General features: G+C 32.0%; 2 protein-coding genes across 8 annotated transcripts in view; one reads left to right on the forward strand and one right to left on the reverse strand.

Annotated features, from left to right (window-relative positions):
• The first annotated feature begins 1,499 nt into the window (after nucleotides 1-1,499).
• On the forward strand, nucleotides 1,500-5,527 carry LOC148614041 (uncharacterized). Its single transcript, XM_088587841.1, has 6 exons — nucleotides 1,500-1,623; nucleotides 2,394-2,496; nucleotides 2,852-2,904; nucleotides 3,275-3,356; nucleotides 4,005-4,064; nucleotides 5,444-5,527. Exons 1-6 carry the CDS (start codon nucleotides 1,564-1,566, stop codon nucleotides 5,449-5,451), a joined length of 366 nt encoding a protein of 121 aa, XP_088443967.1. The 5' UTR covers nucleotides 1,500-1,563; the 3' UTR covers nucleotides 5,452-5,527.
• A 2,935-nt stretch (nucleotides 5,528-8,462) lies between these two features.
• Nucleotides 8,463-14,469, reverse strand: part of LOC148614042 (putative N-acetylated-alpha-linked acidic dipeptidase) — a 67,325-nt gene continuing 61,318 nt past the window's right edge. For all 7 annotated transcript variants that reach the window (XM_088587830.1, XM_088587831.1, XM_088587832.1 and 4 more), the window contains 7 exons: nucleotides 14,373-14,458; nucleotides 14,026-14,119; nucleotides 12,997-13,127; nucleotides 12,268-12,392; nucleotides 11,317-11,398; nucleotides 9,841-9,933; nucleotides 8,463-9,235 (listed from right to left, as the gene is read on the reverse strand). In XM_088587830.1, the coding sequence (XP_088443956.1) occupies nucleotides 9,049-9,235; nucleotides 9,841-9,933; nucleotides 11,317-11,398; nucleotides 12,268-12,392; nucleotides 12,997-13,127; nucleotides 14,026-14,119; nucleotides 14,373-14,458 (798 nt within the window). In that variant the 3' untranslated portion in view covers nucleotides 8,463-9,048. The remainder of the gene's footprint in view (nucleotides 9,236-9,840; nucleotides 9,934-11,316; nucleotides 11,399-12,267; nucleotides 12,393-12,996; nucleotides 13,128-14,025; nucleotides 14,120-14,372; nucleotides 14,459-14,469) is intronic.

The raw sequence follows: 14,469 nt of genomic DNA on the forward strand, positions 1-14,469 counted from the left end.
TTCTGTAGTGATGACTTCAATCTTGTAGCAACATAACCCTGTTCCAGATCAATTTTTTACAGTTCTAGCGCGGTACAAAAAGTCTGCGTAGTTTCAATAATAAATTTGATCAAAAGTTTCTTAATTTCTTTATTTATTTTAGCCATAAATTGTGAATCGTTAACAATACAGAAACAGGTCCGTAAACAATTGGCACACAATTGCAATTCCAATAACTTAAAACAGTAAAAAGTATCGCCAAAACGAACGATTATGCTGTCTAACAGGAATTAGAGTGTCGTAAGTATATCAAAAGAGGTCCAATTAACTTTTTTATGATCTAAAAGATTTAGGTTATATATTCGAGAGGTAAGGCTTGTGGGTAAAACAAAAGAATTTACATTCCGGAAGTAAATATTGAGCATTCGCATCAACTATCTCGCAGTTAACATGAAAACGTCTATATTCTATCCATCGGCATTTAAGCAGAGGACGCTGACCCTACCGGTACACTTGGTCCATGCTCCCAGTTTTTAGTGGAGTCCGAGTTGCTCATTTGTTTTTGTTACTTTGTATGTATTATTTTAGTTACTTTATGTTCTTTGGTGTGTATGTCTCTTTTCCATGTCTGGTCTTGTCCCTGGATTGCATTCTTTTGATTACTGCAATAACCTAGGTTCCCTTGATTACTCCTTTAATTGGTTCAAAAATTACGTATGTTGAGCAAAAATTACATTATTCATAAATTATTTAAATCAGATGGGTATCAAAACAGAATTCAACAACATAAATTTGTTCACAACTAATAAATATTCGTTCTATATCTGAACGTTTACTAATGTGTGAAATTATGTATGCAAAAGTTTTTTCCAAACGGAAATTACCTACAAAAATTCAAAATATATGTCTTAAAATATCTTTCCAGTGACCATTAAAAAATATAACTCGAAATCGGAACAGCTGTTAAAGACATTTATTAGCTGAACATTTATTGATATGTGAAATAATGCATGCACAAGTTTTTTTTCCAAATGGAAATTATCTACAAAAATTATTATTTCGGATTTCTAAATATTGAGAGTTTTTTTTTATTCTTTCGCTCAGTTTAATTGTAAATTTGTTTTGAACGACATCAAAAAAATATTAATGTGTGTCCCCTTCTCGTCATTCTATACAAAAAAATGATAGACCGGTATTTGACATTTTTTGTACACAATATGCCAAAATATAATTAATATTTTTAACGAAATATTTCATGAGCAGATATATATTGAAATTTATTTTAGCTGCAATAGGAATTCAAACACTGCTAAACGATAAAGAATTACGTATAAAAAAAATCCCCCGGAATTTATATGCAACAAACTTAAAAAGCTTGTGTGATATAATCAATAAATATCTTTCAATTGGTGTTTATTCATATCGTTTAAAAATAAAACAGTAGGAAAAGGCAATATTAAATCTATAGAAAAATGAAAAGAATTATCAAAAACAACATTTTTACACAGAAAACACATGTACAGTTTTTCAAAGATAATTCGTATAAAAGACTCCTAGATTTAGATATACCATCATACAATCACTATGGTGGTTAAGTTGTTGATACTAACAGTCGTCTTTTGCACACTGGTGCATTATGGGAAGGTAGGCATTGCATTTGTTTTTGTTATCTTATTCTTTCGATTGGAGGGTTTGGCTTTATAAATGTTTGATTTAGAAACTGCTGCTGAGAAGTTACTCTTTGAACCACGTGTACAGCATATCGAAATTTGCAATATATATGATTGGTATTTTTGGGTTTCTTTTGTATATAAAAACTAATATTTTAAACCTAGTTAAATCGTATGTTCTTCCACATTTGAGATTTTCAATTTGAAAAACACGTATGGAATAAAGTTTAGCCACCGACCACGATATGTCGTCGGTCACATTTTTCATACGGATGTAGTTTTATTCCTCTGCCCCTGTTTACTAAGTATGATTTATTAAGAAAAGAATAAATAACTGAAATACGAGTATTTTGCAGTTGTCGACGAACGCCAAGATTTAATTAGTGCACGGAACTTGTTTCGTATACACGTTAAATCACAAATCGTTCTCGGAACGAGAAAATATTAATTTAGGTTATTCCATATAAATAGTTGATTATCTATCTATTATATTTTCTAAATAGTTTATTACTATTTCCAAATGAATTTTAAATTTTCTTGGGGTCGAATTCATATTCCAAATCAACAGTGACGTCAAATAAATTGTATTTTAACGCCATCAGAAGATAGTGTTGTGAAGTTTTGGCGTTATGAAATCCGAGAGTAAAAATACAAAACTCATTTCACGTGTGATTTATCAAAATAAAATACATAGGAATTTATTGATTATTCACTACTGTCTATATAATAAAATGTATTTCTCAGAGTACCGGGGTTTGCCCAAAGCCACCACCGTTTGATCCTGTATTATGTGCCAGAATTTTAATCAGTCCTGGATGTAAAACTGATAGGGACTGCAGGAGGAAAGGTAGGATTTGAATAAATTAAAGACGTGAAGTTACTTCCAAGCTGTATAGAATTATTAATAAAATAGGCAAAAATAAAGTTGACGAATTGCATGTGTAAGATGAGGCATAGCCATGAGTCTAACGGCAATATTTTTTGTACTTTGAAGAAATAAACAAAGCTTGGCACTCAAGGGTACAATACACCAAATCCTCGTGGCGCTGAAAGGGTTAATAAAAATTGTGATTTCGATATTTTACATGAACGGCAAAAAGTGACACCTGAAAAAGGTTCTAGAAATATTCAGGTTTTACATTTTTGATAATGGCGTGTATGAAAAGAAAAATGACCAATGTAAGATGTTTATCTATACACAGGAATGAAATGCTGCCCGGCAGGTAGATGTCATGTCAAAAAGTGCGTGAAACCGGTAAGTAGTTTATACTTTATTTATCGAAGATTTAAGTAGCACTCCAGCTAAGAGTCATGCAAAATGTGATTCATGGTTGAAAGGCCTCATATTTTTATTTTTGATATTTTGTTTGAATAGTCATAGTAAACAGAAATTAATTAATTTTTGCCCAAAATCACGTGAATTTTAACAAAATTTTGTAACAAAAATGTGTGTCCAACCCTCGGAACCATGCCGTTGGATTCACCACTGGCCAACTTTGGAAATATTTGCGGGATCAAAATACAATAGTTAAAAGTAGTCGTTGCACTATCTTTTCATCTCATTAATTTCAATGCATCTAAAGGGTTCATATGAAACTAATTATAAAAAACTTCATTATTCCTAGGTTCCGATGTGTCCAAAACAAATGTATTACTATTGTAAACGCTACAAAGATGAGTGCAAATTGGATAGAGATTGTAAAAGAGGTAACTATAGAACTGTAAACAAACTGTATCATCTACACCACGTGATCTACACACGTTTGATTTTCGCAAACGAGTATTACAGAAGGCAAATACGAGAAAAGCAATCGAGTGGATATGGCGTTTGACATTCTGTATACCAACTATTTGATTGTGACCACATTGGTCTTTACATCGCGTCGCTTGGTTCAAATGATAACCTACTGCGTTGGGAAAATCACTAGAGATAACCGTAATATTTTTTTTCTGAAAAGTCCAATAGCAAACACTATGTATAAGGCTTTGAGTGTGTATTTGTTTTGTACTAGTATCTATCTTGTAGGTTAACATGCCTAGTACTTGTTTAAACGAAGTAGATGAAATGGTTAACTTTGATTAACCACAACCATGTTTAAATAATATTGTTTAAAATTTATTTGTTCCTTGTACGAGGATGGGAGAAAATTCGTGGAAATACAATATCGGCCTGGTACCCTGAGAGGTATATAATACAGCCTAGTTGGTCGATTTGTTTAAAGGTCTGGACTAAGTGCAGGCAGTGTTGTCATATATATCACCATATCCATTCTCCTTGTATATACCTTAAAAATACGTTTTGCAGACAATATTTTTTATTTGTTTATTTGTTTTTGTTATTATTACATATCACAGGTGAAATGTGCTGCTACAGTCGAAAATGTGGAAGAATTTGTGTGAGAAGACCAAGAATAGGTGAATAGAAGTGATTTTAGTATACAACACCTTAACCTATGTCATTTGATGTTTAATTAGGGACACCTGGCTTCGGAATATTTGACCGCTTGAAAAATTGAACCTGTCATGGCAAATGTTCTATCGACCATCCGTCTGTAACTTCTCCAGTTGCTACGGCCAATTAGATTTCACACAGTAATCAACCACAATTTCTGTTGTTTTTTATAATTATTTTTTATATTACTTGCCCTTATCACATCGTTCTAATCTAGTTATGGCGATGTTGATCTCGTTATAGGTAATTTGAATTTCTCACGTTTTATTATAACTGGTGACCTCGTCTCGTTATGACAAGTTCGAATCTTGCATCTGTTTGTTGTCATAGTGATCTCTTTTGAAGGGATTTGAATCTTTCATCTTTAGTTAAATGGCTCACTTTTGACTTTGAGGAATGCAATTCAGATTTGGTCTTGTTTTCAAAACATTAAACAAGAATCCGAGAATAAATCATTTGATGTAGGCTAACTTTGAATATAGTTTTGACTTATAAAATATCGTAAGTGGTAGGAGTTTTATATCTGTAGAGTAGGCATAAGTATTATTTGTTCATAACAAATGAACCATGCTTTTCGGGTTCACTATAGATTTACAAATCTCAGTACAAAATGATGCAAAAAAAAATCAAACATCTTAAATGTATAATAATATATGTTCGTTATCACAAACATGTTTATTTCAACAATCATATGACCCTTTCGTTATTGGTTCTTTATAATATAGGTTAAACCTTTTCATAAGACTTGTAAAAAGGCGAAAGTTAAAAGGAAACAAATACAAATACAATACAAATACATGCATAAAATAAAAAGACCCAAATTTTCGGTGTTACGGTTGGTCAGGGGCAAAAAGTAATAAAGATGGAGACTGTCGATCCAGGATGTAGCGACAAGGTGACCTACAAAATTAATCTAATTAAACTTATTCATATTTGAAAATCTTGTCAGTGTTCTCAGTGTTCATGCGAAGTTCTTTGAATATAAGTATGTGGTTTATGGTCTTTGTATAATTTAGCCCCGTTCCAAAAAAAAAATCCAAAGCCCACTGAGATATGAAGGAAGTTTGATTATTATATGTACGTTGAAAAACCGTAATATAATTTGGTTACATTTTGTCAAGCCAATGATTATCATAAGTGATTACAAGTCGCTCAAGATAAATAAAATCAAAGAAAGCGTTTTCAAAAGAGTAATGCATTTAGCATTAAACAAAAAAAATCATGCATTTTTTTCTTGGTGTAAAATTAATTAATTCAGAATAAGAACCGAATAATAGGTTTGTATTTTTTACAGTGTAGGTTTAGTAGTTACCGTACTAATTTTTTTTGTATCCTATTTTAGGTCGCTGACTAAGAAAAGACTGACGTCACCAAAAGAATGGAAATCCTTCACGAATTAATTATGAATAAATTTGAATATTGTTGATTTGCATGTTTATTTCCATTACTTCATTTTTTAAGAAAAGGATATTTCGTCGTCATTTCTTGCGAATGTTTTTGGCGAAACACAATCTTGTAAAACACAAAAGTAATTTCAAAGGAAAATCTGATAAATATTTCGAAAATAATCAAGTAATTTTGCCCTTATTTTGGAAGTCCTATAACTCCGATAACGCAATGTATAGATAATACAAGCTAAATATGGTGGTTTTACATTCCCTTTGTTCGCTTTAGGCCAAGTTCCTTTTCAATTATGTATGCCACGGATCCAACTGAAAAGAGTACTCATCAACTTAACAAGTACTTTAAACTTACAAGATTTTCATCCATGTAATTCAAATACAAATAGCAATAACGCAAATTAAAAACAAGCTACATGTGAACGTGCTTGATATTTTGATGACAATAAGATGAAAGAGTTGTTGGCTTAGCAATTATACTCATTAAAAAGTACTTGTTAATATTTTTACAAATGATAAAGTAGCTTATAGTTATTAAGTCTATATATTAAGGATTAAGACAAGATAACAAAGCGGAAGTATACAACAAGATCAGCATGTGTAATTGTCCAGCCTAAACACAAGTAATTTTACTGCAATAATTTTACAACGTAATAGGTGTGTCTGGCGGAAAAAATCATAATGACCATACCCTTTCTGTCAAACAAAAAGGTGAAAGAAACGACGAATTAATCTCGTAATGAGTACTTACACACAAACCGTGATCCATACGGTCATTTGAAATTATATTGTTACGATGTTAACTACACACCTACATTTTTGTCGTCATAGTTCACATCAAATTTACACGATTGTTTTATTTAATATTTGTGGTGGTGTGTTCTGTTTGACACTACTCTACACAGCTGCTGTCTGTAAAATATAATTTGGTTAATATTGAAAAAAAACAAACACACAAGCAAACAAACAAAGGAAGATGATACCTGCAAACCTTTTATTTATGACATTTAAGATTTTTTTTAATTCATGGATTTGGTCGTCAGTTATTTAATAAGGAAGACATATGAAACGACTTCTTGGTTCATTTAGAGAAAATTCTAATGCAACAGCCGTTGGAAGCGTCGTATAATTCAAAGTATAAGCTTTTTACCGAAGTGTTAACATTTTTTTTATAATTTGTTAGCTTTTAACACAAATTTGGAACTGTCAAATATACGAATTATGTCTCCAAATTGTCAAATCAGGAAATATTAGCACACACAAAAAAAAAAAAAAAACACAAAAGAATGTTTCTCATTGCCATATGCCCCCTGCTGATTATAAGATGCTGCCTTAGTGCCATAACTTCTACAAAACTTAGTTCATCAAAGTGAATACACATAATTCCTTGTGTAAAACACAAAAGAATGTTTCTCATTGCCATATGTCCTCTGCTGATTATAAGATGCTGCCTTAGTGCCATAACTTCTACAAAACTTAGTTCATCAAAGTGAATACACATAATTCCTTGTGTAAAATATTGTAGAAAATTATCCAGAATGTGCTTATGTAATGACCTTCATACTTACTAACAATATGGCGGCAGCCGCCGGTAGAACAAGACATGCTTATCCTTCCGGAACACCTAATGTCACTCCCGTTTTTATGGGATTTTATATAGCTAGTGCTTTAGATGTTTTGTGTGACGTCTTGTTTCCCTTTTCTTTTGCTTTTCATGTGTATTTTTTTATTCGGTTTGTTACTTTGTGTATGTAGTGTACATGTTTCATGTGTTTACGTTTAGGTCATGTTTTTTGTTTATTTAGACGTATTTGAATGATCTGTCGCTTCGAAATCAATTTTGAAAACGGTTTAAGCGGAAAGATTCTGAACTCTTACAAAATTTGAAGAACCAGAGTTGCAGTATGGTATGTACTCACTACAGTGCACTACCAAATATGGAAGAAATAAAACCAAAGGTTTCAGATGACATGCAACCAGATGTATTGTTGACAAATGTTGAAAGCATCAAGTCCAATAACTCAATCAAAATTTGAAAAATGTAATTGGCGTGATAATAAACACATTTAATAATAATAAACCCTACAAGAAATAAAAGGAATACGGGTCTCATTAACCACTTCTAACGTCTCCATTACTTTACAAATTTTACATTAATTTTCAAAGTTTCACTGTGAATTCCCAGGACAAATGACATCTTAAAGTTGCATACCATTGCCAAGCTGGGGAAATAAGGCTTTCAAAATCATTATGCTAATGGTACGAGGATTGTACAAATTCTTCACAAAATTTACTTGAATAAATAATACTGAAACTCCACATTTTTACCTTTTCTGCTAACTGACAGCATGGAGGCAAATTACTCACAGATATAAACAATATTCATACACTTTTGTAGTAAATTACATGGTTTTAAAGTACACATTCTCAGCAGCTTTATTTTGACTACTTTTAATCAGAATACACACAAATAATGCACTTACAATGCATAGGTCTAGGTTCAGTGTGTTTTTGGTACTACATAGGGGGTGGCCATTTGACCCGTAAGTGGTTAGTGAGACAATGGGAGATGCTTCTTTATGACTTAACGTATGGACTGGCGGATTTGAAGATACCACTTTCATGCCCGTAGACTGCTTTGCGGTGGTAGATAAAAATATGGGCGAGTAAAGATTGATTGATCCAAACTTTTGGAACATAGAAATGACACAGGTTTAAGGTGAATGCCTTCTGTTGCAGATCTTCACAACAATAAAAATAATTTTTAAAAATATTTCATTTTACCTAATATTTAACTCTAATTGTATACATTAGTAAATAGGCACACCAATCTCCTCTGTCATTTCAGAATAAATTGCTTAATTGCCCTTATTAGGTATGAAGCATTCTTTATAAAGACGTATTTTCAGCCTTACTAAAATATCCTATACTCAATAACAATTCGCATAGATAAATACTAAACAATGTCTAAAAAATCTTTAATACATCAATAATTGAATTCTACATCTTACAGAATGCACACCACTTTTTAACCTCACTCATTCATTCCCTTACTTTTATCACTGTCTAATTCTATGTTTACATCGGTGGTGATTATTATGCGCATACATGAATAAATATGAAAACATAGTATGAGTAGTCAACTGCTAAATTAGAGACGAGATCAACACTTAAACAAACACATAAACATGAAAGGACAATTATATAAGGAACGATGGAAAAAGAATAAATATTTGGCCATTCATGTATTGTTTTAAGAACAATTATTTCAATTCGGTGTTAAAACATATCACAACTAAATCGGAACAAAATTGTGAACGTCTAATTAATAATTGAGTATTCAACAATTATTTTTTTACAGAAAAATTAACTTACATGAACTCAATTGCCCTTATATCACATTATGGTACTTACTTTATATCATATCTCCTTTCATGCAAAAAAAAACAAAAACACACATTTCATTTGTGACTAGACAACAAAACAGCCAATAACGCATTTTTACATAAATCCTGAGATTCATATCAACACGATTCTATTAGACTCATCATAGCCCTACATCTTCCAGCGTGTTAGCAGCTGACTGTATAAAGTATGTGGCAATAGACAATTGTTGTTTTAATTGTTCCCATTTATCTACACCATCTTTTTCTATTTCTGCCATAGTGTCTACAACACCTGGGAAGTCATTGTCGGAGTAAGCATCATATGCACTTGGAGCGAATATTACATGTCTAAAATTAAAGAAATAGCTCAAAAGTTTGTATATCATGTGTACTCTTCTGAACTGTATCTCTATCAGGTAGTTAAAACAGCATGCATTGCAGTGGTAGATTCATATTTACGAAAAAGGTCTATTCATTTGTTTTAATATAATGAATATGCTTGATTATTTACTGAACTTTGTTTCTTTCTGAGCGTTTTTTTTTTTCTTTTTTATACATAAACATTATCACATTTGAATAAGATCTATTTTATAAAGGGGACTATGCATTGCATATATAAACATAATACATATCATTATTTATCTTTTTTAAGTCCACTTTAAATCATCTGTTTTTATCTTATAGTTTTCCTGCGAATACGTTTTCATCACTTCATTTGCATTCTTTTTATTGAGTGTGAATTAAACAAAAACATTCCAGACAAAAACCATGAAACACACTTTTTTGTTGGGCTCCTCAATTAAATATAATACAATCACTATACGTTTTTCCTCATTAAAAATTATTTCAAAAAAATAATTGATAATGTTTTTTTTCGATATTAAAGTTCATTATTATCTTCAATTCTACAACACATTTTAAAGACATTTTATTTTAAATGTAACACAACTTACTTATATATCCTTCTATCTGGTAAACCTTCTGGGTCTATGAAAGCTCTTTCAAACTGTATCATCTTATCATTTATAATTCGGTAATCTAAGAGACTAGATCATAAAATAATATATTATTAGTCACGTTTGTTGTTCATATGATTTACTTGAAGAACAATGTTTCCTGTCGTGTAAGTTCGTAGTATAACAAACACCAACACAATTAGTCACCAATAAGTAGCTATTTGCTAAATAAAAAGCAAAAAAAAACAAAAACAAAAAAAGAAATAAAATGCTTCGAAGGGCGCAGCTAGATGCGCCCACAGAGGTTGAACCCTGAACACATGGGGCAAAATGGGCTCAAAATTCAATATTGATACAGCTCTGAATTTGAATTTGATTACATATTTGACAAAAATATTTATTTTAAAAAAACGTACATTAATAAAACAGTTCAACAAAGTCATGTAAATAAATTTGAAGGTTATTGTGCAATCACATAAAAATACCCCTCTTTATATGAATAAATTCCCAAAACTTGAAAACGAAAAATAAAAAATTCATGAAAAGTGAAGAGGGAGCTTACATCAATAGTAATATAATGACCTGTTTTCAAAAGTTTCATGAATATGGATGCAACCACTATTTATAGTCCGAAAACTGTGAACTCCTCCCTTTTATTAACAAAGTCTCATAACTCTGAATCGTAAAATAGGAAATTAAGAGGGTGCGTACATCAATTTAAATTCACAATAGTTTCACTGTCATTTCTGCATGGGTTTTTGAGGTATAGTCAAAAAACTTAAAATCACCCTATTTTGGCGATTTAAGTCCCTTATCTCAAAAACAAAATAGGCGAAATTGATGAAAATCAATAGGGAGCTCACATCAATAGAAAGAAACAATTCACTTCAGTTTCATAAAAATGGATGGCAGCATATGTGTGAGCGACGGACAGACACCAGTATTCGATAATACGCCTCGTCTAGACAGAAGGGCGTATCAAGTTAAAACGTGGAGGTATACTTTCACTCATATGGAAAGCTGATATCGGACAGAGGCAAAAACCGCTTACAACGTATGTACTTCAAGCCAAATAATTCACTCCTGTAAAGCTGAGAACTGTGTGACGAAAATCTTCTCCAAAGATCATTTCACATATTAGAAATATTGGATACTCTCCAGAAAACAGGATGTTGACAGCAAACAAAATTAATCAGATCACGTATACTCCATCTATTTAACGCTTCATACCGAATTTATGCAAGTCCGACACGATGAGCAAAATCTTTATTGTGCTAGCTCACAGACGCAAAAAAAACGTCATGTAGACATGTCATCCCACTCGGATACATTATTCTGACTCGGGAAACAAATAGTCGTCACTACATATCGTAAATGCCGCCTGATAAGCAGAGAAGCAGTGACTAACTATTTCATAACTTGGTCGGGGATCCCGTAATCCGAGGCAATCATGACTCATTCATATAAAAGTACCTTTTAAAGACTGTTGAGTGAACATGAGTATGAAACCTATTTGCACTGTCCGTTAGGTTCTTTGCGGCTGATTTCAAAGCATCTATAAAAAACAAACAAAAAATGATTTGCTTTAAGGAGACTTCAATGTATTGATTAACAAATACTAGCATCCATAAAATCCTACACATCAAGCTTACTCAAACTGTTATACTTATAAAACAATATAAACAAATTTGTGCACTATGTGTAATGTGCATAAACTACTATTACATCAACAAGAAACAGCAATATCAAAGGTATAAACGAAGGAAAATGCCAAGAAACATCGAAGGATAACATACGCAGAGCAACAGGAACGAATACACACATAAAACCCACTGAAAACGGGGGTGCTACAGGATGGAATGGTACAGTCTTAAAGTAGGTCCAGGGGGTACTACAGGATGGAATGGTACAGTTTAAATATTTGGTCCAGGGAGCTACAGGATGGAATGGTACAGCCTTAAAGTAGGTCCTGGTTGATACAAGGTGGAATGGTACACTTTTAAGTAGGTTCAGGTTGATACAGGATGAGGATGGAACGGTATAGAGTCTTAAATAGGTCCAGATTCTAACAAGACACCCATCGTGGTGTTTGTTGAGTGTCAAGTCCTGTGAAAGAGAACGAATATCTACAACAGGTGGACTTCGTTGTTCGTACATTTAAGTACTTTTTGTCGTATTGACGAACTTGGAACTTTTAATTAACGACGAACTTTCATCTAGGAGCAATATGTTCTTGACCTACTTTATGACTGATGGAGGTCATCGGAAACAGGCACAAAGCTTTAAGAGAATTAAAGATAAGAGTACAGAATATAATCGAGATTCGCTGACTCATTTAGGTTCACATCTGTAAATGAATCTTTACACCTAAAATATTCACATTCGACTAGATTTATATTTTTGCGTAAACTAATTCAAACCTACCAATTCTGACATTATGGGTCAACCATATCTTTGCAAACTTTTTCTCAAGTATTGACACAAAGTTTGAAATAGCAGTTGCGTATCTTCTGGTGTCAAAATTAAGTAAATCATCATTTGAAAGTTTCCTGTAAAAAAATACATCATACAGATAACTAAAACAGTGGAATATAATTGAAGATCTCTTATTTTCAAACTACTAGGAATTTTTTTTCCAAGAGATCACATTCGTATAGAAAAATGTAAGACATAGATGTCCACTTTCATTGGAAATAACTTTGAGTTCTTACCAGTGCACCTGGTCCATGCTCCCAGTTTTTAGTGGAATCCGAGTTGCTCATTTGCTTTTGTTACTTTGTATGTATGATTTTAGTTAATTTATGTTCTTTATTGTGTGGGTCTGTTTTCCGTGTCTGGTCTTTGTCCCTGGATTACATTCTTTTGATTACCGCTATAACCTTGGTTCCCTTGATTACTCTTTGATTACCGCTATAACCTTAGTTCCCTTGATTACTCTTTGATAGTCGCTATAACCTTAGTTCCCTTGATTACTCTTTGATTACCGCTATAACCTTGATTACTTTCTTACAAAGAATGTGTTGGACAGCCTAATAAACGTTTTTAAGTTAAAAAGTTAAAACAGGTTTAAAAATTGATACCATCTCTACTAATAAAGAACATTTCAAAAACTAATGACATAAAAAGTTGTTTCATTGCTTTTTAGTGACTTACCAAGCCATAGTTGACCACAACTGTGCCATGGCCAGGTTATATGCAAAATTAGGATCTATGTATTTCTCATACAAGAAGAATGACTCGTAGGCAGAATGGTAGACAGGATACGATAGAATTGGCCAGAGTTTCTAATAAATATAAAAATGTATGTAAATGTACTAGTTAAGATTCTTTTCGTGTTTAACATTAGCCAAAAACTTTATAAATGTTAATTCAGATAGATCATCTGTATTTGAATATAAACGATAAAATTAATTTTAAAACCAATTACGAATGTATCTATTTCTCCTTAATAAAACATTTCGAGATTTGTGATGTTCGCCTTTTGTTTCTGTTTGATTCTCCTCGGTGACCGAACGTTTTAAGTGTTCTTTACAAAATTCAGAAGTGCAAATATATGAATTACCATAGCACAGAAGTTTTTAAATCCCTAAAAGACCTCAAAAGGAGTTTAACGAGTAAAGTATGTAGTATTTCGACATCATAATGCTCGGGTAATTTTCTTGAGGCTCTTGGAGTTCGTGATTTACAATAGTTAATATTGTGTCGATATTTTAAGTGTCAGTCTCTGTAAGAATCAGGCAGTGGCAAAACATGGTATGTAAAAATTTTGAAAGTTCTAATTTGTCTATTTGCACCATCAGAATCAAAGAAAAAAAGACAAGATTTTCCATATCAATTTGGTAAATTGAGTTATATTAATTGAAAGCACTGAAAATAAACATTTCAAGGGCAAGTAACTCTGTCAAAAACCTCATTTTTCAAATTCTTTTGAAAATTTTCTGCCCAAATCCAGTGGTGTAGAGATCAAATAATGGTCTTTTCCAACAGAGAAAGTATCCTTGAGTGATATAATATTGTCAGATTGATGGGGTTAACATAAATGATACTGATTATTCCCATTTTGCCTGATATTTACAAAAACGTACAATTAATTTTACCTATATAATTATACTATGTAAACATTTTGTACCAAAAACAACAATTTTATAGCAATCAAGATAACAATATTTTTATCATACTAACATCATTATATGTGAACCACATATCTACACTTGGTACACCAGCTCGTTGATAAAATATGGCCATGTCACTACCTGATCCCAGCGAATAATACACACTGTAGAAAAGAAATAATACTTTTTAAACATGACTTTAAGAAAACCCACACCACAAGTATCCATGGTTAAACCAATCAAGATATAGCAAAGGAAATTAATACAGAAGCATGAGAAAAAACATACAGAAAACGAAACCTTATATGTTTAAAACAAAAAAATGCACATGAAAGACTGAAATTTAAAAACTGCTTTTATATAAACTTCGGTAAAATGGTTTTTTTTTTTTATAAAGAATTAAACCAATTACAATACCTTGGTTCTCCATTGTCACCAGGGGATCTGGCATTCCATACATCATACAGAGTCTTGTGTGGACTACTCGTATCTGGGTTTGCAACCTGAAGTAAAA

The sequence above is a fragment of the Perna viridis genome, chromosome 6 (genome assembly GCF_037379345.1).
Source record: "Perna viridis isolate PV_CMFRI_1.1 ecotype Kerala chromosome 6, ASM3737934v1, whole genome shotgun sequence".
In the NCBI taxonomy this organism is placed as follows: Eukaryota; Metazoa; Mollusca; class Bivalvia; order Mytilida; family Mytilidae; genus Perna; species Perna viridis.